This window comes from Dermacentor silvarum, chromosome 1 (genome assembly GCF_013339745.2).
Source record: "Dermacentor silvarum isolate Dsil-2018 chromosome 1, BIME_Dsil_1.4, whole genome shotgun sequence".
NCBI lineage: Eukaryota > Metazoa > Arthropoda > Arachnida > Ixodida > Ixodidae > Dermacentor > Dermacentor silvarum.
The window spans coordinates 87599038-87620844 of record NC_051154.1 but is presented as its reverse complement, the minus strand read 5'-3'; the positions used below and the strand labels follow the sequence as shown (position 1 = coordinate 87620844).

Here is a 21807-nt window from a genome sequence, read left to right as displayed (position 1 = left end):
TACAATCAAGCCTACGGACGTTTTTGCATTTCGCCTCCATCGAAATGCGGTCCGAAGTGTACGCTAGTCAAAGAAGCAAGAAAGGCTATTCATGAAGACCGAGTAGGTAGGGATTTTTTGGACAGAAATAGAGAGTAATGGCTACCATGATGACCTGCTGGTCACCAAACAACGCTGGATAGCAAAATGTCTTGCATTCCACAAACTGAAATTGAAAGGGCTTGCATTGTAGCCTGGTTTGGGAAGGGGTAGTAGGGACAGTGGCGTACAAAAATATATATATATATATATATATATATATATATATATATATATATATATCGAATTACTATTACAGTAGGTGAAAGAACCTGGAAATGTGTCTTGTCAGTGATTTTTATGTTTAACCGACATAGACCAATTTTTCAATCACACGTGGTGAACCATGGTGGCCCAAAAAATTATTTCAATTAGCGTTTATTTATTGCAACTATATAAAATTTCAAGATAATGCAGGAACAAAAGGCAATGAGTGTCTCGGAGAGGTCTCGGATCCCGCCCAGTAGCAGCAGTACAGTGCACGCACAAAATGTACATTTGCTACAAACAATATTAATAATAAAACAAACAATTGTACTAGTTATTTAAGTCTACAGCCTAAATGTATCGCTAGTTTAGGTAATAGGATTGTCTAGGTTCTACGCAACGAAGTACAATCAACATGAATTACTTGTAATATTCACTAGAAGAAATGACAGCAGATGTGTGCAACAACCTGATTTCTAGCGAAGGTGTTTCTTTCGAACAGTTGCAATAAACCTTTCAATTTCTTGTAATTATATCGCATACAATAAAAAGTTGCCGGTATATGACTGTACCATTTGAAACTTTGCCCGCATATAATGCTTTGGAGCACTTCTTGTTTGGAATTTCTAAAAAGCCAGTAATTCATCAACAGACGTGTTACTTCACCATAACATTTACCATGGTGTCCTCCCTCCCTAGCCCTCCTTATTCAATTTCTGCTAGATCTGATATCGGTTGAGTTCACAGTTCTGCCAGAGCAACATGATAAATTATTTGTTTGCAAAACACATTCATAAAGCTCCAGATCGCTTGCATGCATAGTTTACTGCAAATGTCATAATTAGTCCCCTGTCTTTGAAGTTTACCTACATATTGTCTGTAACGCGCCCTTTATTTGCGCCAAATATTAACAAAATGTCTTGCTCAGTTTACCGAGGACACCGCTGAAACCAAGTCTGAACGTATTTTGATGCCTGAAAATAGGGACAGAAAAAGGACGGCTCAATAATTATTTGCAATGCTTCTAGCTGGATCAGGAACGTAACCATTTTGTTGCACATTGCAGTTACCATGTGCCCCCTCCCCTTTCCACAAAATATAAATGTGCTGTAACCTACAGCTATGTCGGGACACTGGGAAGCATAGCTGATAGCTATGCGATTCTTGATGCTGATGGCTATGCCATGATAGCCATATCACATGCTTTAACACTTGAATAAAAATCTCTTTACAAAGGCTGTGTATGATCCAGCTACATACAGAGAGTTTCCACAGCATACCACCATTTTCGCTAAATTTGGCCTTGGTGGCTTTTATAGTTCTGCCATGGCAGTGAGCTCAATTCTTCCCTGCTCATTAGACACGCTCGTAACATTCTGGAGTGCTTGCATACTTAATTTATTGCGAAATCCCCAATTACACATCTACTCTGAGCCTCACCTACACATCACCAGCCTATTAACTTGTCCTTACAGTTGCCAAACAAAATGAAGCTGCCTCCTTTAGTTCAGTGAGGACGCCAGGCGAACCTAGTATATCATGCATTAAAAAGTAAAAATAAATAAAAGATAAGGGTTCAATAATTATTGGCAACACTTCTAAATAAGCCAGAAATATTAAAACTATGCGACATATTGCACTTAAAATCTGTTTATTCCTTCAAAGTATAGAATATCTGAAACGCAGAGTTCTCTTGGGACATTAGGAAACCTAACAGCAGCGTGATACTTTCGAACAATTGGTTACATATTTTTTTAACCTGTATTTTATCAACACGCATATAAATGGTGTATTTGACCTCAGTTGTAGTTGTAATTATGCCAGCGCAGCTGTCGAGTTTTACACCACTTGTAAAACAGACTAATAACGCAATGGACCACATGCATATGTATTCTACTGGAAAATGCGCATTTAAACCACCCATTTGGAACATTGCCTACAGATTACCCATACCATGCCCCTAATTATCCCCAGTTGTAAACAAAATACCTTGTTTAGCTCAGAGAGGACACCGGAGAAACAAACTATGAATCTCGTATGATGCACGAAAACGTGGAAAAACGAGGGTTTAGTAATTATCTGCAACACTTGCATTAAAAGCAGGAAAGTGAATGTTTCGCAACGCATTGCGCTTAAAATTGTCTCTATTTTCACGGACTTTCAAGTGTCCCTCATGCTGTTGCTTTAGGAGTCTGGGAAACATTTCTATTAGCAGCAGTTTGACTCCCTGCTGCTAATGGATAACTTTCTACAAAGACTGTAATGAACCCACACAGAATAAACATTTATCGCTCGTCACTGAAAACATTTTTTCGTACTTCAAATAAATAAAAGCACCGTGCCCCGCATAGTTCACCGAGGATACCAGTGGAAAACAACTAAAAGCCGTGTATAACGCATAAAAATTGGGAGCAAAAGACTTCAGTAACTGTTTTCGGAGCACATAAGCGACCTAGACAGTGCAAAGTTTCGATACACGGCACCAAAAAGTGGCCCTCATTTTTTCAAAATATAAAAAAATCTGCTGTTCTTGCTCCTGCTGGGATACAATTAATAGTGTTGCTGTTATTTAGAAACCGCCTGAAAATGAAATCGACAAGGTCAGAAGTGACACAAGGCCTTTAGAAAAAAATTTAAGTCCGTGTTTTATTGGCATTTAAATGGCTCTTCACGTTCAACCAAGGTAACTTTCACGAACATATCTACAATAAGTCGTGATTAGACCATGAAACTCGAGTTACACCTGTAAGAGGTTTGATTAGACTTTTTGATGGTGATAATATACTGAGACTGCAATGCTATGTAGGTTGTCTCCGGACAGAGATTAACTAGTTTTAGCATTTGAAAGTCCAACGATTTCATACCGCAAACCACACCAGTCGTTGGGCACGGCTGATTATATTACAGTTAAACCTGATAATAACGAACCTCCATATAACGAATTCCTGGATATAACGAAGTTTTTATATTTCCCGGCGTTACTCCATAGAAGCACATGTATTTGAGACCTCTGCGTAACGAAGTGGCAGCGGGAGACCCCCCTCGAAATAACGAATTTTCCCCGCCGACAACCTAGAGATTTCGCCCCAAATTTTGTCATTTTTTGCGCGAGCAGCAACCGGAAGCGCCTTCTCCGCCGCAACGGAGTGCGAAAAGGCGGCATCGCGCTTGGCGCGCTGGAATTAAGGGCGACTGCGAGGGGAGAGCGAGCGCACGTGCGAGTGCGTGCCTGCATCCCTCGACCCGGCGATCTTGCCGCCGCGGGCGTGACCTTTCCCCTTCCCTTCATTCAAACCTGATCCCGCTCGCTGGACGATGACGGAGCGGCATTGTGTTCATTGATGTCATACGAACGGTCAGTGCTGGTGTCCATCATGAACAAACAATAAAGCAAAATCACGCAGTTTTTTACCGCGAAATAAATGTTTTGGGTGAGCTCTGCCGTCTGTTACCCTTTTGCTTACTTAGTAAGCGTTTCTTTTTCGAATTTTCGTGCCGAACCTGTATATAACGAAATCCTCTTTATAAGGAAGTTTTTCGGGAATTTGTTAATTTCGTTATATCCAGGTTTAACTTTAATCGTTACCTTGACTTACCCCTTGCCCGCAGGTTAAATAAGCTGATTATGTTTTAAAATACGGATATAGGGGTCCCAAAACATTGGGCATGATGCAAGTAGCGCCAGCTGACATTTGTTAGGGCGGGAACTGCCCAGCGCCAGGCCTTCATCGCAACGCGAGCGTGTACGGAGAATCCCGGGTGTCATCCGCTTCAGCGCGTCCCGAGGAGACGCAAAAGACAATCCTCGCTGCCCAAGCAGGGGATACGTAGTAAAGAAAGAAAATTTAGCGCCAGCTTTAGTTTTGTTGGACTTTCCAGCAAGCAGCCGAAAGTGCCCGCTTTCAAAAGTGGGAGTGGGGGGGGGGGTGGGGGGGGGGGCAAGTGCCCCCCCCCCCCTCCCCCAAGTTACACCTATGAGTAGGGAAGCCACTCTACATCTCCAGGTGGATGCCTGTTTCCGAGGCGAATCGAGTCGATGGAGCTGCACGGAACTCTCAAAATGTTGAAGGCCGATAGCGCGCAAAATACATTCTCTAACTGTACTGGTACGACGAGCTTTTCGGTCCGACTTTCGTATTACATAAAACAATTTTCATATTCGCAGCAAAGAAAATAAGAAAAAGAAAAAGGCAGATGGCGGGCCCTAATAGATGTGCCATTTTGGACAAGAGAAAAGGTTTACATCTTCTCATTACGTAATATATTTTTTTTAGCGCGGTTTGAGTTGATGTCTTCCAAATGTATTTTCTCGAACTTTCCAGACGGTTACCGGCTTCTAGCATGTTAAGCCATGTGCCTGCCCAACATTCGCCTGCCCGAGTCCCGAGCCGAGCAGCTGGAGCGACATCGCCATTTCACATCACGTGACTTGCACCCTACGCGCACACGCACGTGTGGTAAGCTAGGAGCGGAGGTTTCTCTTGCCTACCGGTATAATTTGTGTAGATTTTCAAAGCTGTAATTGACAAAATGCTTAACGCAGCAAGGATATCGTCCCGTTCAGTTCTAGGCTCTAACTCTGTGACGGAATGTATATTACGTCGTAGCTTTGTCACCCTTTCTTCCAAGGTGAGTGTGCTGCAAGGCTAAGCCTGTAGGCTTAAGTGCTTATGCGCAGGTAGTACGAATGAAATCTCGTTTGAAGTATGTGGCTAATGCCTAGGTTTAAATACTTAACAACTTTCTGAATTACTTGATTGATGTTCCTTGTACGGTATTAAGCCAGCATAAACGAGGGGGAAAATATGACGCAATGACTGCTGCATACCGGCGTGCTATGTTGGCGAGTTGAGATGGACAGAGCTCTCTTTGAAAAAAAATATAAAATCAACAACACTTATCGTTACAATTATTACTTGGTTGAAAGCGGCGAAATATCTATAACGACGTGCTTTGAATAGTAGTGTTCTGTGACAGCATGTTGCTTGACTCGGCCGTTATGTCTCAAAGGATCATGTCCCATTGATATGATGTCGGTAAGCTCCTGCAGTTTTAGTTTCTGTTATCAGGCTGTAATTCATAAACAATACTTTAGTAATCCATTCCAAGTCACCTTTGATTTATTGCATGTTGCATTAATGGAGCATGTCTAACAAATCGGCTTCGAATAATGGTTATATATATATATATATATATATATATATATATATATAGGGAGAGAGAGAGAGCGCTCTGTAACTGCGTAGCTCTTAGTACCATGTTTGTTATGCCTTCTGGGTATGTACTTCATTTTTGTTTAACTTGATCGTCTATAGTGCTTAGTTGCTATGTGTTGTGTGGCATAGTCTCAAAACTAGACCTGCCTTTTTTTTTAACATATATTGGGGAGGGTCATAGTGCATGCAAAAGGCCTTGACAGCAACTTTTGTTTTTAATTAGATTCGTATCATTGCTAACAATTTCATTTGTGACCTGTTTTTGTGTGGTGCAAAGTACAGTGCCATGCACACGCATGAGAATAAGTATATGGACCACAGGCTCGCTGAAAGAAAAGAATCAATTCGTAATTCAGAAGTGCATACTGAAAGTGACGAGTGCACTCGAAAGTTCGCAATGTTAAGTTTGGACTGCAGTCCTCAATTTCAAGTTACATTCATACGTGGAAAAAAGAAGCACTGTGGGATCCTGGTCCATATGCGCATTCTCCCATTATGCTCATGGGAGTACATGCTGGCACGCACTGCACTACACAAAGTACAGCCAATCTAAAAAAAATTTAATAAAGGTAACCAGGGCTGTTGCAAAGCATGACCAGCTGGCCTTTATTTAAAGGGCGTACCTGTATCAAAAAAAAAAAAAAAAAAGTGGATGTATGCTAGCGTGCAGAACTACTCTTGCATTGTGATCCACAAGTACTTAAGTCAGTTAAATTTTCTTTGCAGGACCACCTTGTAGAGAAGAATGGTCATGGTCAACAAGTTAGGAACAAGTAAGTATATGCTTTTCATGACATGTCTGGCACTCTTTTGCATTATTATTTGGCAGTTCTGACAACTCCCTGTCAACTGCGTTTCTGTTTATGCAAGCGGGTGTTCGAATGGTTTAAATACAGAATATTAAATCGTTTAGTAGTATCATTAGCATTAACTTGCTAATGTTACTGCTGCTGTTTGGATCTACGCAACTACATAGCAAGAACATGCCTGTAAATTTGTATTCTTTGTGGCATTTCTCATTTGGAAATCTTGTTGACTTCATCGGGAGTTGTAGACGAATTGAACCAAGAAAGCAAACGTTTGCACCAAATCTCCGTTCATGTTCACCTCTACAAAAAGGGCATGGCTATTCTGGGAGAAGCAGGCAGACTCTCAAAAAGAAGTTTTGCCGGTTGTTTGCAGAAATTTCCTTAGTTTGCATGTGCAATTTTGACAGAATTTGTGCAAGTACAAAGTGTAATTAGATTGTTTTTGGCGCTAGATGAGACATTCAAAGGAAAGACACATATCCGCAAAGTGCAAACTACCAACTGGTTTAATTAAGCAAGACAGCAGAGCGCAGTTTTTGTGCGTGTGCAACACAATACAGTTGGTGGGACAGTGATGGTTTGTTTTCCTGCTGTCATGCCATCTGTCTCATGTTGCGCATGCGCAGAAATTGTGCGATGCTCTGTGTTTTGCTTCATTAAATAAATTGGTAGTTGGTGCTTTGTGTGTGTGTGTGTGTGTCCTTCCCTTCATATGTCCCATCTAGCGCTTAAAAACAATGTTTAGTAAGTCCCACTAACTTGACCAAGAAGTTCTGTTATACTAAGAATGTGAAAGAACAGGGACACCAAAGTTCGAACTCAGACTGGTCCATGGGTCCGGGGTTCACCAAGGCCCCAACCCACGTACCACCCTGGTTCTAGCTTTGATAACCCCACTGCACCTTGCGTACCCTGGAGATATTGCACCACCCGCTTTATTACAATCGAGGGTGCTCTCCTGCTATCCTATCCAAATCACTTGTGACAAAGCAGGTTGGTTCCACGTCGGAGCTCTAGGGCAAGCTGGGCAGTATTTTGCCTAGGCCGACTACCGGCAGAATAACTACTTGCTTTTCAAAATTCCTTTGGGGATTCACATTTGCTCCTCATGTTCAAGAATAGATGTTTTGGGCCGCTTTAGTGGATAATTACATGGAACGCATTGCTACCTCTATAAGAGCGTGTTCCTTCCCTGACATAATATGGATGCATCAAAACCAGGTGACATATATGGTGAGAGTGTGTATAATGTGTGTGAATTTCATGTGGTTGTATTTTATTTAAAGGGGTTTATGGTACCCACTTTCTCTCTTTTTTTTTCTTTCGCTACAGGAAGCTTATTAGTTAATGTCCGATATTGCAGTGGTAATGTGGAAAATGTGGTGGGACATTTTTTATCACACTTTTTCAGCACTCGTTATCACATTTATGAACTCTATGCCAGAAATGGTGATTGGTGAGCACAATAGCAATTGTGCGCTGGCTGTGGCGGGAAGCGGACAAGAAGTGCAGCCCTACCACCAGAAATTCATCTCCTGTTTATCAAAGTGATGTTCATGTGGTTCATGCTTCTTGAACTGCAGAATTATTTCCGCAATAACTGCTATGTGCTGTCATGGTTTTTTTCCCAACTGCTTTGGTCATAATACAAGTCAAGCCAGGTTTTAGCCAAGCCAAGATTCGAACATGAAATGCCATTTTCATTACAGTGAACTGTACAGATGATGGGCAGTTCAGTGAGTTGAAGTGAAGAACTTCAGCTCGAATGTGCGATCAGAACATATATCCTTACGAACTAGCATGCAAAACAGCGTAATGGGTGTTGCCATGAAACGAGTTGCCACACTTGTGCTGTTTCTAAGCGTGAACTTTCCTTTAATTGTAATACGCATAGAATAAAGTGCTAACGCCTATACAATATAAAGAACATATTAAACATTACGTTTGAGGCACCTAATAACAGCTCACTTATCTAATCTGTGGTCACATAGTAAGAATCCAGCCTTAGTACCACAGTTCCACCACAAAGCATCACAACATATCCTTTTTCGCGACCTTCCATTTAAAATTGATTGTACTTCTTTCTGGGGTTTTACGTGCCAAAACCGGTTCTGATTATGGGGCATGCCGTAGTGGAGGGTTCCGGATTAATTTGACCACCTGGGGTTCTTTAACGTACTTGTACTGTTTTGTACTTGTGTTCATTAGGGACCGAAATTGCCTACTTAAGCCATAAACAGCATGTTCGCGTATATCACAACTGACAACTGATCTGTGGTCACACGATAATCCAGCCTTAGTACTTAGACATGCTTTTTCACGACTTTCATGTCAATTTAAAAGTGATTCCTACTTAAACCATGAACAGCATGTTTGAAATATCACTGTACGCCATATTCTTTTCATTTCCACCAAAGTCACACGACACTTTCTGATTAGTTGTTGGTCTCTTTAAAGTTTGCTCGGAGCACACCCCTTTAGTTGGATGCATACACACTTCACATAATTTTCCTTTAGAGTTACAAGCGACACACGATTTTAGGTGACTTTTCAGGTGTTTTTGTTGTTGCCGATTTCACCTGCTTCAGGATTTTTTGTGAATAATGTTGCTCAAAACAAGTAGCGTGCTAGTATACGACTAGTGCTGTCACAAAACACTACAGCAACACAGATACTGTGAGAATTACTTTTTTGTATGCACTTTTTTTTTTTCATCTGGCACCTCATTCTTCAGCACATTTAAACCATTTTGGGAATTGAACCTATTTTTCGTATAACTTGACGCAAGATTTGTAAAATCATAAAATGGAGCTTAAATTCGTAACCCTTACAAAAAATTCAGGAGTTAGCGGATGTGTCAGTGTATAATGGCAATCAAAATTTCGGCTGCTGTTACATGAATATTTCATGAATTAGCTTCATAAACATTTTTGCTTGTCTGTGGTACACATCCTTATTGCTGCAACTATAGAACAGAGTTACTGTTCACAGCGTCCTTAACAAAGCCTGCAGATCTTTACTATAATCAACATCAGTAATTAAACAATCTAGTACATTTTTCACCAAATTACTGTATTTTTTTGCTTCTATTGTATTCTTTAAATTCCAAGGTTGGCAGGTCTGTAGTTGCCACCTAGGCATGAACCAAATGACAGCAATGCAGTCATGTAGCTCAGCAACCTTGTGTCAAAGGTGCTACTTGAGTAAGGCAGGTTATTCACACACCTCTAGGCACCATGTTAGCACAAACACCTGAACTTAATTTATGGTGCTCTGGTTTAGCTTGTTTGTACCTGCTTAATGGTAATGTTTTCTAAATCCTGTTTTTGGAGCCTTTAAAGGGGTCCTGAAGCACTCCTCAGGCTTCGTGAAAAAACAGTCCGCGGGTAGCGTACGCTCCTTTGAATATCTGCCAAATTTTGCAGTCGATGTGCGGCGCGCGGAGCTCGCAGGTGGAGCGCGAAGTCACCTTTTTCTCAAATGCTTTCTTCTCAACAGAAGTATGCTCCTCACTCTTTTTTGGACGCTTCATTTCGTAATAATAGCAGATTCCCATATGTGGCTGCAATTGACCAGTAGCTGTTGTTTGTCAAGAAGGGTGTTTGGATCAGTACGCTTCTTCCTACTGTTCCTGTGTATATTTATTGATGCAGTTTTATAAACAGGCTGAAATAAGAGAAAATCTGCTTTCAAATTTCGATAATTACGTGCTTCCAGAAGAAGCAGACTTCTGCCCAGCCGCAGCCGCCCGCTTAGGAATTACTTTGGCCACCCTGCTTATTGATGTCATAGTTGTTGGGTCTTGTTAATTTTGACTATCTTTGAACACTCAACTATCCTCGAACCAAGCGAAGCTTAAGGTCAGACCACATGCATGCTTGCCAGCGCGCACTCACTCCTTGCCGCTCTTGGTTAGATGCCTTGGCAGACTTCGCTTTGTATTGAGCTTTTGATAGTGTTTCAAAATACGCAAGTTGAATGTGGCTACTATTCATGGGTCAATTTGGTGGCGGACAAAACCGGTTTGTACCGTGTAGCATGGCCAGACTGGAGCATATGAGCGCGAGCACACACTCAAGCCTGTCGTGCACAAAGCAAACGCTGTACATACGCACTACAGATGCATGTAGCTGTGGTCTGCTACATAGTATAGATGCCGCGACAAGTCCGCTAGCTGAGCGAGCTGTGGCTCGCTAAGGACAACGCATTTACGTATTTTGTGTGTCGTAGGCACCAAAATCGGAAGTGTGGCATTTATGTTAACATCCAAAATGAAATTTGAACTGCACGTCACAATGACGTTAGGTCGGCAAAGCATTTTGGAGACGCTCCTCTTCGCCGTAGCCTTTGCCGTGCAAATCATTGAAGAAGCGGAAGCACCATGTGGGGGGATGTTTGATTGCCAATAGCTCCGCTTCTGCTGAACGCATTGAAGTACTTTGTGCGGTAAAGTATTTCTCAAATACTCTATTTTAACTTCAGATGCATTTCTCGACTTCGATAAAAAAATGATTCAGGGCCCCTCACTAAGCCACATAGCAAATTTTGGTTTGTGCCGGAAGTTAGGTGCCCTCTAAGGAGTGTTCTACCACAAGAATTTTTCAAGTTAGTTCATTAAAGCTGAGATAGAAATATTTGGAGTGCCGCGAACACATGATTTCGGAAGTGAGAATCACTGTCGACAGAATCTCTCAACTTGACCTGTCTAGCTTCCGCAAGCGAAATTTTTTCCCTGTGTTCTCCCATACCACAGCCAAAGGATCTCGTGATGAATACATCGCGGGCTTCACATTCATTTCTTTTTCTCTCTTTCGTGTTTGACGGGCTTCTGGTGACGGGTGTCGCGTGAGCTGTTGCGTTCGTCTCATTTTGCGCACTCAGCTCGAGAACGCCTGATTAGTGGTATAATTCAGTGCCACAATCACGAGCACTGAGGCAGATGTGAGAGGATGAAAGCGCATGATTGCGGTGCTGGAACATGGTAGAAAATGACATAGTTTCGTTCTCTGTGTGCACGACTGCAGTACGTGGGAACAAGCAGATAAAACGGACGTACATTTCTCTTGCTAGAGTACGAAGTAAAACAAAAGTGTGCAGACATTCAGTTTGGATGTTTTATTATTTCTCTAAATCTTAATTCGTCTATTGAAGCAAGTGATTAAGCAAATAACTGATGTTGCCTTGATAAATACTCGAAGTCAGGTGCCTCTGTGAGCGACAGCACTGCCATGTATGTAGGTGCACTTGTGCGATTGACGTCAATTCTCCAGCTGGGAGCGTGGTGCCCGCTAGAAGGGGCCCTTGAAGTTACTGGTAATGAAAGCAAAATTTTCTTATGTGCAGTTTCTTGTGCTTGCGATAATTGATGATCATAGCTTTGTATTGCTGAAACCGTGCAATTTCAAATAGCCCACCCCATTTGACAAATATGAAAGCTGAGAAAGTAATCTGGATGTTTTATGCAAATCACATGCATCATGTCTGCATGTTTTTCCATATAAATCTACATTTTATGGCAAAATACGCCGTTAGATGTGCACAACAAACTTCCCAGTAGCATGAAATATTGTCACTACCAGTTTTCCACTTGAGGCTTTGCAATATGCTGGGAGCATGTGGTCGTCTTTCATTTATCAGTAACACTCTTTTGTTTGTGATGGGCTGAAGCAACCTCTCCATTAACGATGGTGTCCAGAGAGCTGGGAAAGTCTCTGTTGACAATGGTTTTTGAAGGTACAGTGCTCAGCAATAGAAAAATGGTACTCTAAGCGCAGCGTCTTTTATGCTACTGGTCGCCACTGGGGACATCGAACTCATGCGTTGTATACAATGAAAGTGAAAACAATTGTGGCGCATTGTGACTGCATTTGGCCCCCCAGTGCTACTTGGTGGCGCAAACAGCGCCAGCTGTCATGCGCTTCGAGTGTCGCACTTTAATTGCTGAGGGCTGTACATGCTGTGGATATAAAAATTGTGGAGATTCAACACACATCTTGGAATTTATCTGAAGCGTTAATAAAGTGCTATAATTTTGCCCATTCCATTCCTGCTTCCTTGGCGCAAAGCAATTTGCTGTGCGCGCATGTGCTCTCATGTACCTGAGCTACGCAATATGACACATGTCGTGATCTTCTCAAAGAGCTAGTTGGCATTGACACAATAGAAGTATACGTGCGATTGGGGCCTAATGGTTAGACCATCGGGCTGTTGTGCTACAAGGCCGAAGTTTGATCCCACCATCACACGTAATTAAGTTTTTTATAGTGTGAGATAATTTCAAGACAGCAGCAGCAGCCACATTCTGGAAAGTGCAAGAGAGTTCGCAAAGAAAGCTTCGCCTTAAATAGTGCAACTAAACGGTGAACACAAGATCGGACATCATGGGCGCTGTCCGGTCTTGTTCTTCGTGTTAGTAGACATTGGAGGCAGAGTTGTAATAAGCGGGTCTTAGTATAGAACTGTATTGTTCTAAATTGCTTTGGTGGTTTTGTGGCTCGTACATTATTTTTTCATAGTTCCTTAAGAACGTATGAAGAGCGTTCTACTGTACCTTGTAGCAAAAACATTCATGGCTGTAGTACACAAATTGGGGATACTCCTGTCCAACGGTGCCTCGTGTTCAAAAAATTGGCACAAACTACATCCTTAAAGGGACTCTAAAGACAACACTAATTCAGTTTAGACTAACAAAGTATTTTTTCAGAACTTCATTTTTGTCAATTTCACGGTAATAGTTTGATTATTAGAAAAAAAATAATGAAGGCCAAGCTTCCATTTTTTTGCAATTTTGCACTGTAATCACACATGCCCACACATCAGTGGGATGTTATGGCTCTGTAAAAGTTCTTGAAACTTAGTTAGTTCAGCCTTTGGCTTTTTTTTAGAATATAATATATTCCACGTTTACATAATAAAAAGTATAACTAGACCTCAGCAGATACCGTCAAAATCCATGACATCACGGGAAGCTGGTGCGGCTACTTACAGGCAGCAGCACCACCCGTCTTTCATTTTTTAGTCCTTTCTGGTTTACCAAGCCCAGTTCTCATGGTAAGAGTAGCTTCTTTTGAGCTTGTAGAAGGTAATTTATAAGTGCAGCACAAATTAGTTTTCTGGTAAGAGTGGCTTCTTTTGAGCTTGTAGAAGGTAATTTATAAATGCAGCACAAATTAGTTTTCTCTTTAGTGTCCCTTTAAATAATCTGTAATCACATTTCTGAAGCATTTTTCAAACTGACTTGTGAGCCAAACTTGATACTTGCAAAACACAACAATATACTATTTTGTGTCCTGTGTGACTGTGTTGAACAAAAATGGCATGCCAATGCCATTTCCAACACCTCATTTGCATACAAGATGCTTATGATCCTGTTTTTAAAGATCAGCTCACTATGCTCTTAACCCCTTAAGTGCTCTATTTTTTTGAAAATTTCCGAACCAAAAGTGCCTATTTTTTTTATTGCTGATTTCGAATCTGATTGTACTAAAAAGCAGCTAGCCGATGTTGAAAAAATATTTGCACCACATACTTAGTCAAATCAACACAATAAAGTTTATTTCGGAACAATACATAGGAGACCAGCTACCTGCTGCTAATATAAATAAAAACCTTATAAAAAACAGTTGCAGACGTCACATCTTTGTTCCCTTGTGTAGGCTAAGTACCCTTGGGCTATTTCACTCGGGAAGCTTCGGGACTGTGTGGAAAATTTCGAAACATGGAATAACGCAAAGCGGTTTGTTGCAGCTCCTGCACCAAAAGCGAGTTTCTTTTCTCAACTTTTTCCCGTTTTCTCCTCGCTTCCGACAGCAAATGAAGCATTTTCTTGTTGGCGCTGCTTTGGTTTCGCTTGGCGGGATGTAAGAAGCAAAGTGCCGTTCCTTGAGACGCACAGCGTCAAGCACATCAGACGGTCGGCCGCGCTTTGTCGTTTTTGAAGGATGAAGGTACCTAGTCAGGATCGCCTCAATTAGGGCGAGGCGGTAGAAACTGCTGAATATATTCCATAAGGTCATCTGACGATGACAAGTTGAAAGTCTTGCCTGGAATGGCCAAGAAGGGAAAGCGAGGAGGCTTCACAGGAGGATTGTCCACATCAAGCAGGATCCACTGGCGAGCACTCGCGATGTTCGCTTCCGAGCTGTCTTCATCATCACCGGAGGAGCTGCTCAATTCACCGTCATCGCTGTCATCACTTCCGGACACAAGATAAACATCTGTATCCGAATCATCATTACTCGAAGAAGATGACAAAAATGAAAAGCTTCTTTTTCGCGTTGACGGACCAGCTATGCATGGGTCGCCGCCACCGCACGCCATCTTTTCATACAAAAACCGCGCTCCTACTGCAGAAAAAAACTAAATCATCGAGTAAATGCTGCCATCTGGCGGATTACACGCAATTTAAGCTGTAGACGAGCGCTTCTCGTCCTGAATGGTAGAGGGGTGTACCTATTCCGCTAGGACGAGCTCTGCTCGTCCAAAGCATTTTGGGGACAGTTTGGGCAGGACGAGCAGAGCTCGTCCAAAGCACTTAAGGGGTTAATCATGAATGGCTGGTGTGAGCAGTGTGAAGTTGTTTGAGCACTTCCACAGGCAAGCAGGTGAGCACAGCCTCCAGATGTTGGTGTCATGCTGAACAGTTTTTAATGTGAAAGCATTATATGCCCCATTATGCGAAAATACGGCGTCGGTGGCGTGACCAAGAAATAGTACCAAAAATGGCCGACGACACAAAGAGTAAAAACTCAAAGAAAATGCTCGGATCGACTTCAATTTTCTTGGGGAGGTTCCTATAAACAAAGTAAATACTTGTCTTTGAAAAGAAAATTTAGTGCATTTTGGTCTGGGTGGGAATCGAATCTGGGGTGCCACGTTTCCTCAATGCCACGGCGGCTCCATAGTTCTGGCTGACTAAAGGTGTGGCCTAGTGCATGTGTCATTGTGCACGTGACGGTGGGAGGTGGCGCCACGTCATGAGTGTATAAGAAGAGTGCGCTGCCTCTCGCTCATCACTTTCTCTTCTGGCTTCATCGGTGCTGTGTCTACTGCAATGGACTCTGAAGTGTCTACCTCAGCAGCAGCTCACTAAGCTGAGGCCAACGTATACGCAAACATGCACACCGAATCAGCAGAAAGAACTAATGCATGTTGAAAGCATAAATCAAAAACATTTCACCAAAGGAACTATAATGCTTTTGCATTCCCACACGTAAGCAGTCTTAAGTGTCTCTGCCAAAATTTTTTCATGGCTTTCTTATTCCAGCTTATGCTGGGTCCAAGTTGCAATCTTATGCCAGCAAAGTCTGATAATGGGTTACCAGCTGTTCTATTGGCTTTAACACAACTGCACTAATCTTTTCTACAGCTATGTCATAGCTTGCTGCATCGCTGGTGCTGACTGTTCAGATTGTTGCTGTTATTGAGATTTTAGATGCACCACCTTGTATGTCTGATGGTAATGTTTCACATAGTGTTGGACAAGTGTCTGTCTTCAAAGTATGACTTAAAATCTTCTGTAACAAAAGTGCCAGTAGTCTGACAATTCTTGGTTCACACTCGGAAAAAAAGTACTGCGTGTGGGTGACGTGTCTATCCCACTGGCATGACTTTTTTAGTAGATTTCATTTCATGCTTCCTATTATGCTAGCATGACGTTGAATGTGGAACTTTGCATATTGTGTAAGATGTATTTCTATTGTTACCATACTTTTTTATCGGATAAATGCTCAGACAAACTGATATGCATGTGGTTTTCAGGTCTGATCAAGTTAAAGGTGCTGTTATTGGCATCGACTTGGGCACCACCAACTCTTGCGTGGCAGTCATGGAGGGAAAGACTCCAAAGGTCATTGAAAATTCTGAGGGGTCACGGACGACACCGTCAGTAGTGGCATTTACAGCTGATGGAGAACGGCTAGTAGGCATGCCAGCCAAGCGTCAGGCTGTGACCAATGCTTCAAACACACTTTCAGCCACAAAGCGACTGATTGGTAGAAAGTTTGAAGACCCTGAGGTCAAGAAAGACATGTGAGTGTCTGTGACCTTTCTTAAACTGACCAATTTATCATATGTTCTAAATTTTACCCCCCCCCCCCCTTTTTTTTTTCATAAGGCAAACCCAGTCTTATAAAATTGTGCGAGCTTCCAATGGAGATGCCTGGGTAGAGGCACATGGAAAGATGTACTCCCCTAGCCAGATTGGTGCTTTTGTACTGATGAAAATGAAAGAAACAGCAGGTTAGAAATTCTAGGCATTAATTTGTCCTTCTGCATGCATATTGCATTGTATAGTTTCAGTTGCAATGAAAGTATGCATTATGTTTCAGAGGGTTACTTGGGCCATAGTGTCAAGAATGCAGTCATTACTGTCCCTGCATACTTCAATGACTCCCAACGGCAGGCAAGTGTTCAGTAATATTTTGTGTGCTTTGCTTGTAAAAATACGCTATGTGCTTATTCTGCCAGTTACATAAATGGACAATCACTACTTTGTAGGCAACCAAAGATGCAGGCCAAATTGCAGGCCTTAATGTCCTTAGAGTTATCAATGAGCCAACTGCTGCAGCCTTGGCCTATGGCATGGACAAGACTGATGACAAAATGTGAGTGTAGTTTTTGTTTTTCGAGGAAGCGTCCTTGATTTTCATGATATTTGTTTCTTGGATCTGCCTAGTATTGAGCTGTGATGTCAAATTTTTCGTCTCCTAATGGAACAATCCTTGAGGAAAATACAGACTGAGCTCAGAAGTATTTGAAGTATTACAAGGCTCATATGTAGTAGCACACAACATTGTAAAGGTGTGTAAGGCAGGAATTTGAGGAATTAATGTTGCTGGTCATCCACTATTAATAATTACTGGTGTACATGCGGTGTACTTAAGCAGTTTTGGTTCAAGTGTGGCTTCTTTTCTCCTAGCATTGCTGTTTATGACTTGGGAGGAGGCACTTTTGACATCTCAGTGCTTGAAATCCAAAAGGGTGTCTTTGAAGTGAAGTCAACTAATGGTGACACATTCCTTGGTGGAGAGGACTTCGATAATGCCCTTGTCAAGTTCTTTGTCCAAGAATTCAAGCGTGAGGTAGCCCTCTTCTGGTTCATATGATGTATAATTATTTTCTAGCGTTAATTGTGCTTATCAATGTTGCATTATCGTGTCTTACAGCAAGGGATTGACGTTACCAAGGATAACATGGCTATGCAACGCTTGAAGGAGGCAGCTGAGAAAGCCAAAATAGAGCTTTCATCATCAGTTCAGGTGCTGTGGCAGTTTTTATCTTTGCATTTTCACAGGTTTGTGTTACCATGGTTAAAATTTGTTTGGTTCAAAGTTACCTTATAAATTGTGAGTCCAAGTAGAAACAAGCCAAAATAGTTAATGGAGATTGTTTCGAAATATACTCTATTTACTAGAATGTAGCACGAGGGGTGACTTTCGAGTGAGGTGAACTAAAAAAAAGAAAAACTAAATGTAAGACGAGATGAGTGGAAAAAGAAATGGTACCTTTATTCAAGGAACCACAATTCCCAAAACGAGTTCCCTTAAATTGTTATCTGAGGTACAGCTTTCTTTGTTGCAATCCACCTCAAAATCATGCCTTTCGTGCCATCGAGCTCATTTGAAATTTAGCACTTCTTAAAGACTGCACAACCACTTATCTGGGAAGCCATACCACGTGGCGGCGGTGAGGTCTGTGGAAACCCTTCTGATCGGCCTCACCCTGCCAATTGCAAATCGACTCGTTGATGTCAAGCCACCATGCCGTGGTGTAGTTTTCATGCCCCTCAGCCATCAAAACTGCCTGTCTCTTGGTATGAGCATCATACCGAATGCGTTGCGCCATAGTGTTGCGATTAAGTAGAGTCTGGGTGAAAGGCTGCAGGGTATTGCAGCACTGTAACTCTACCATTGTACCACCACTGACAACAAAGAACAAGTTTTGACTTCTCTCAATTTGTCTATAAATTCGATCGAGATGTAAAGGTACAGGCTGCCAACATAATGCTAGAAAAGCGTAATTTACGTTTTTTTTAATGGTCAATTTTTCCGTAATTTAAATGTAGTGGGATTTACAATTGAATAAATACAGTAGCTTAAAGGGAGTGAGGAAACATTTCATTTAAGTGAACTATTTTAATATCTAGCTTGCTTGGAATAAGTGTGCTCTTGGTGTTTTTTGAGCTGGTCAACTTTTTTTAGCCATTCATTACAGTCCTGCTTAACGCTAAGCAATAATGCTAAGAACTTTTGTGTTGCTATTCCACTGCATGATTCAAGGTATAAATCTTGAATGCACCAGTTCAGGCTACCTGGAAATATGGCATGCCAAAATGCTCATGAATACAACAGCATATACAGTCGAACCCACTTATAACGATACCCGTTTCAGCATTATATCAGTTACAACAGTGAAAAGCTGCTGCACCGTCAACTTTTGTATGTTTGCTATGGTAAAATAACCCACTTACTACAATGCCCCCATGCTGCATTATTGGTTATAACAATGAAGTCTGGCTCCTGGGTGCCCGTGCCAAAAGGTAGTGGAATACGAAATCCTTGAAAAGAAAAAAAAAAAGAAAATTGCAGCCGCTGCACCCTCCCCACCGTGCGCTCATACAATTGCACCTGTTTTCCGGCCTTCTCCACATCGCCTCGCGTGTCTCTCTCCTGCCGCCCTTCCACCCCTCCGAACACAAATGGGCTGCGCCCATAGCTCTATGCCATGCCACCCTCCGAAACACGAATGGACCTCGCCAATGTGCCGACAGCGCTGATCTGCTTACATGCCCCTCATTCTGAGCAGTTCTGCCAACAGATTTGGTTGTTTGTATTACAGTCGAATCCCCCTACAACGAATGCCGCTACAACGAAATTTCTGCCACAACGAAGATTTTTGGATTCCCCGTCAGCTGCCCATAAAAAGTAATACAAAAAAAGTCCCTTCATAACGAAGGCGTTTTATTCGGTATTTCCGCTTCAACGAACTTTTCTAGAACGAAACTGTGACTGAATTGAAATTGAAACTGCCGAGTAGTCAAATTAGAAGGCCCTTCCAAAGCTGTGACGATCGTATGTCCGCTTGAACGAGGTTTTCGCAAACGAAATCAAATTCAAAGTACCGGTTTAAGCCACTGCAATCCATAGCCACGCGTGATCACCACGCGCCTGCGCGACACTGCAGGGGATCACCACAATCGCTGCCGTTTTCTGTGGTGTGTGTCCGGGTGAAATGGCTACGCCAACGAAGAAGCGTAAACTTCTCTCTCTCGTGGAGAAGGCACATACTATCGCCGAGGCAGAAAGCAAAAGGAAAAATCTCGCAGTTTCGCCCGCAAGGCGAAGCATCGGTTGCGATAGCAAGTTAGTAGACAGCTATACGAACTAAAGATAGTAGTTTTCTTGTAAACATTCGCTAACTAAATTACCGGGCACGGTGTCACACGCACACAGATAAACATGAACAGATCTCGCTCGATGACCGCGGAAACTCCGTGTCAACACGCTGGAGTGAGACGCGGCAATAACAGCAAACGAATTGACCTCCGTGCCGTCACTCGCTTCACCGCGAACTAAACGTCGAAAGCACAGCGCACACGACTCTACTGGCACTAGTTGCACTTTGCCCCCATCGCAGATCGCTTTGAAGATGAGGCCCGCGCGGGCGCTCACTTTGTGCACGTCGCAAATTGCTTTCAAGATAGCGGCCGCGCCGCAGCCGCTGTTGTCAACAAGATGCTAACGTCTCGTCGTTTGGGGAAAATGACTATCCGCTAGACACACCGACTCCGGCGACTGCTTTGAAAGCAATGGTTCATTTTCGCCTCATCAGAAAAGTAATCCGTACCCACGACAATGTGATGGCTCTTTTAACGGACTCTGAGACTCGCGTAACGCCTTTGCTTGCCGTGAAGCGAAAGAAATCCAGGCTGACCGACTTCGGGAAATAAAACTTCCGGTAAGCGCAAGCTTGCCAAGCTTGCTGACTTTGTCACAAATATGCAGTGAAATTGCGATAATTCAAACCGCTTCATTGCGAAGGTGAGTGTTTCGCGACCAGCCGGGCACGCGTGTTGGATTAGGCGTCAGCCGCAATGTACGAAAAATGCTGTAACAGCGGCGCAAAATGCATTCTCTCGTGAAGTTGACACGTTATCGACTGCCTTCGGTACCTCTCAACCTTTGCCCCCCACCGACATCGCGAAGATTTCCCTGACGATGGTTTCGGTTTCGTTCGCGGCTTTCCCGTTTGGCGTACGTACCGTATTTACTCGATTCTAAGCACCCCCTTTTTTTCGTGATCGCGATGCCCAAAGTGAGGGGGGGGGGGTGCTTAGATTCGGAAAATCTCCGTGACGCTCGGCTCCGGCTACGCGCGGCGCGCGAGTGTCTTGAGTCCACGCGGCTCTGCAGTCCGACTGCGGCGAGATCGCGCTGCGGACACCGTGCCACCTCGGGGGTGCGACGGCTCCGGCTACGCGCTGCTCGCGGGCGTCACTAGGCGGCCTTGGCTACGTGCTCTTCTTAACAAATAGGCGGGTGCTTAGATTCGCATGCAAACTTTTCCCCCAATTTTTCTCGCGAAAATAGAGGGGGGAGGGGGGTGCTTAGTATCGCGAAAATACGGTATATACATACCAATTCGCGTCAACAAAGTTCCGACACAACGAAATTTTTCGTGTGTCCCGTGAATTTCGTGGTAGCGGGACTCGACTGTAGTTTCTTGCGTCGAAGTCGTTCCTGGCCACGTGGTTTCTCCGTCTCATTTGAATCGCCGTCGAAACGGAAGATCGCTGATCCGCCCGCTGATTATCGGACGACGTTGCTGGTGAAAAGAAAGCGCATGGCTATCGATTCGGAGACGAAGTGCAGTATCGTGAAAGACTGCCAAGACGGTAAGAAAGTGTGTGACTTCGTTAAGAAGTACGCACTATTGCAACCGATGGTGTTGACGATCATACGCTCTGCTGAGAAGTTCAACAAAGTGCTCGCGTGGAGGAGGTCCTCTACGAGTGGTTCCTTGGTGCCCGTGACCTGAACTTGCCTATCACCGGGCTGATTCTGGCCACTAAGGCGAAGCTGTTTGCCCTGCTGATTAACAATGGGGACTTCCAGCCAGCTGGCGGCTGGATACAGCACTTCAAAGAGAGGCACAGCATTGTCTTCAAAGCCGTCACCGGCGAGGGAGCTTCACTTGACGTGGAGGCGAAGGAGAAGTGAGTGCAGGAAACGCTGCCCCGCATCCTCGACAACTACGTTGACGCCGACGTATACAATGGTGACGAAACGAGGCTGTTTTTTCAGATGTTGCCCTCCAAGACGCATGCACTGAAAGGAGACGTGCAAGGGTGGCAAAAACAGCAAGCTTTGCCTCACTGTGTTTTTGTGTGCCAACATGGACGGGAGCGACAAGTGCCCCGCATTTGTCATTTAGAAGTAAAAAAATCCCCCCTGCTTCCGCAGTGCTGCCAGGATACCAGTACGCTACCGTAACAATCA

At 43.2% G+C, this 21807-nt stretch overlaps 1 protein-coding gene across 1 annotated transcript in view; it reads left to right on the top strand.

The window, feature by feature from the left end:
* Positions 1-4712: 4712 nt before the first annotated feature.
* Positions 4713-21807, top strand: part of LOC119431841 (stress-70 protein, mitochondrial) — a 41254-nt gene continuing 24159 nt past the window's right edge. The window contains exons 1-8 of the mRNA XM_037699299.2: positions 4713-4914; positions 6228-6274; positions 16070-16339; positions 16425-16549; positions 16639-16712; positions 16808-16914; positions 17229-17391; positions 17476-17568. Coding sequence (XP_037555227.1) covers positions 4816-4914; positions 6228-6274; positions 16070-16339; positions 16425-16549; positions 16639-16712; positions 16808-16914; positions 17229-17391; positions 17476-17568 — 978 coding nt within the window. The 5' untranslated portion in view covers positions 4713-4815. The remainder of the gene's footprint in view (positions 4915-6227; positions 6275-16069; positions 16340-16424; positions 16550-16638; positions 16713-16807; positions 16915-17228; positions 17392-17475; positions 17569-21807) is intronic.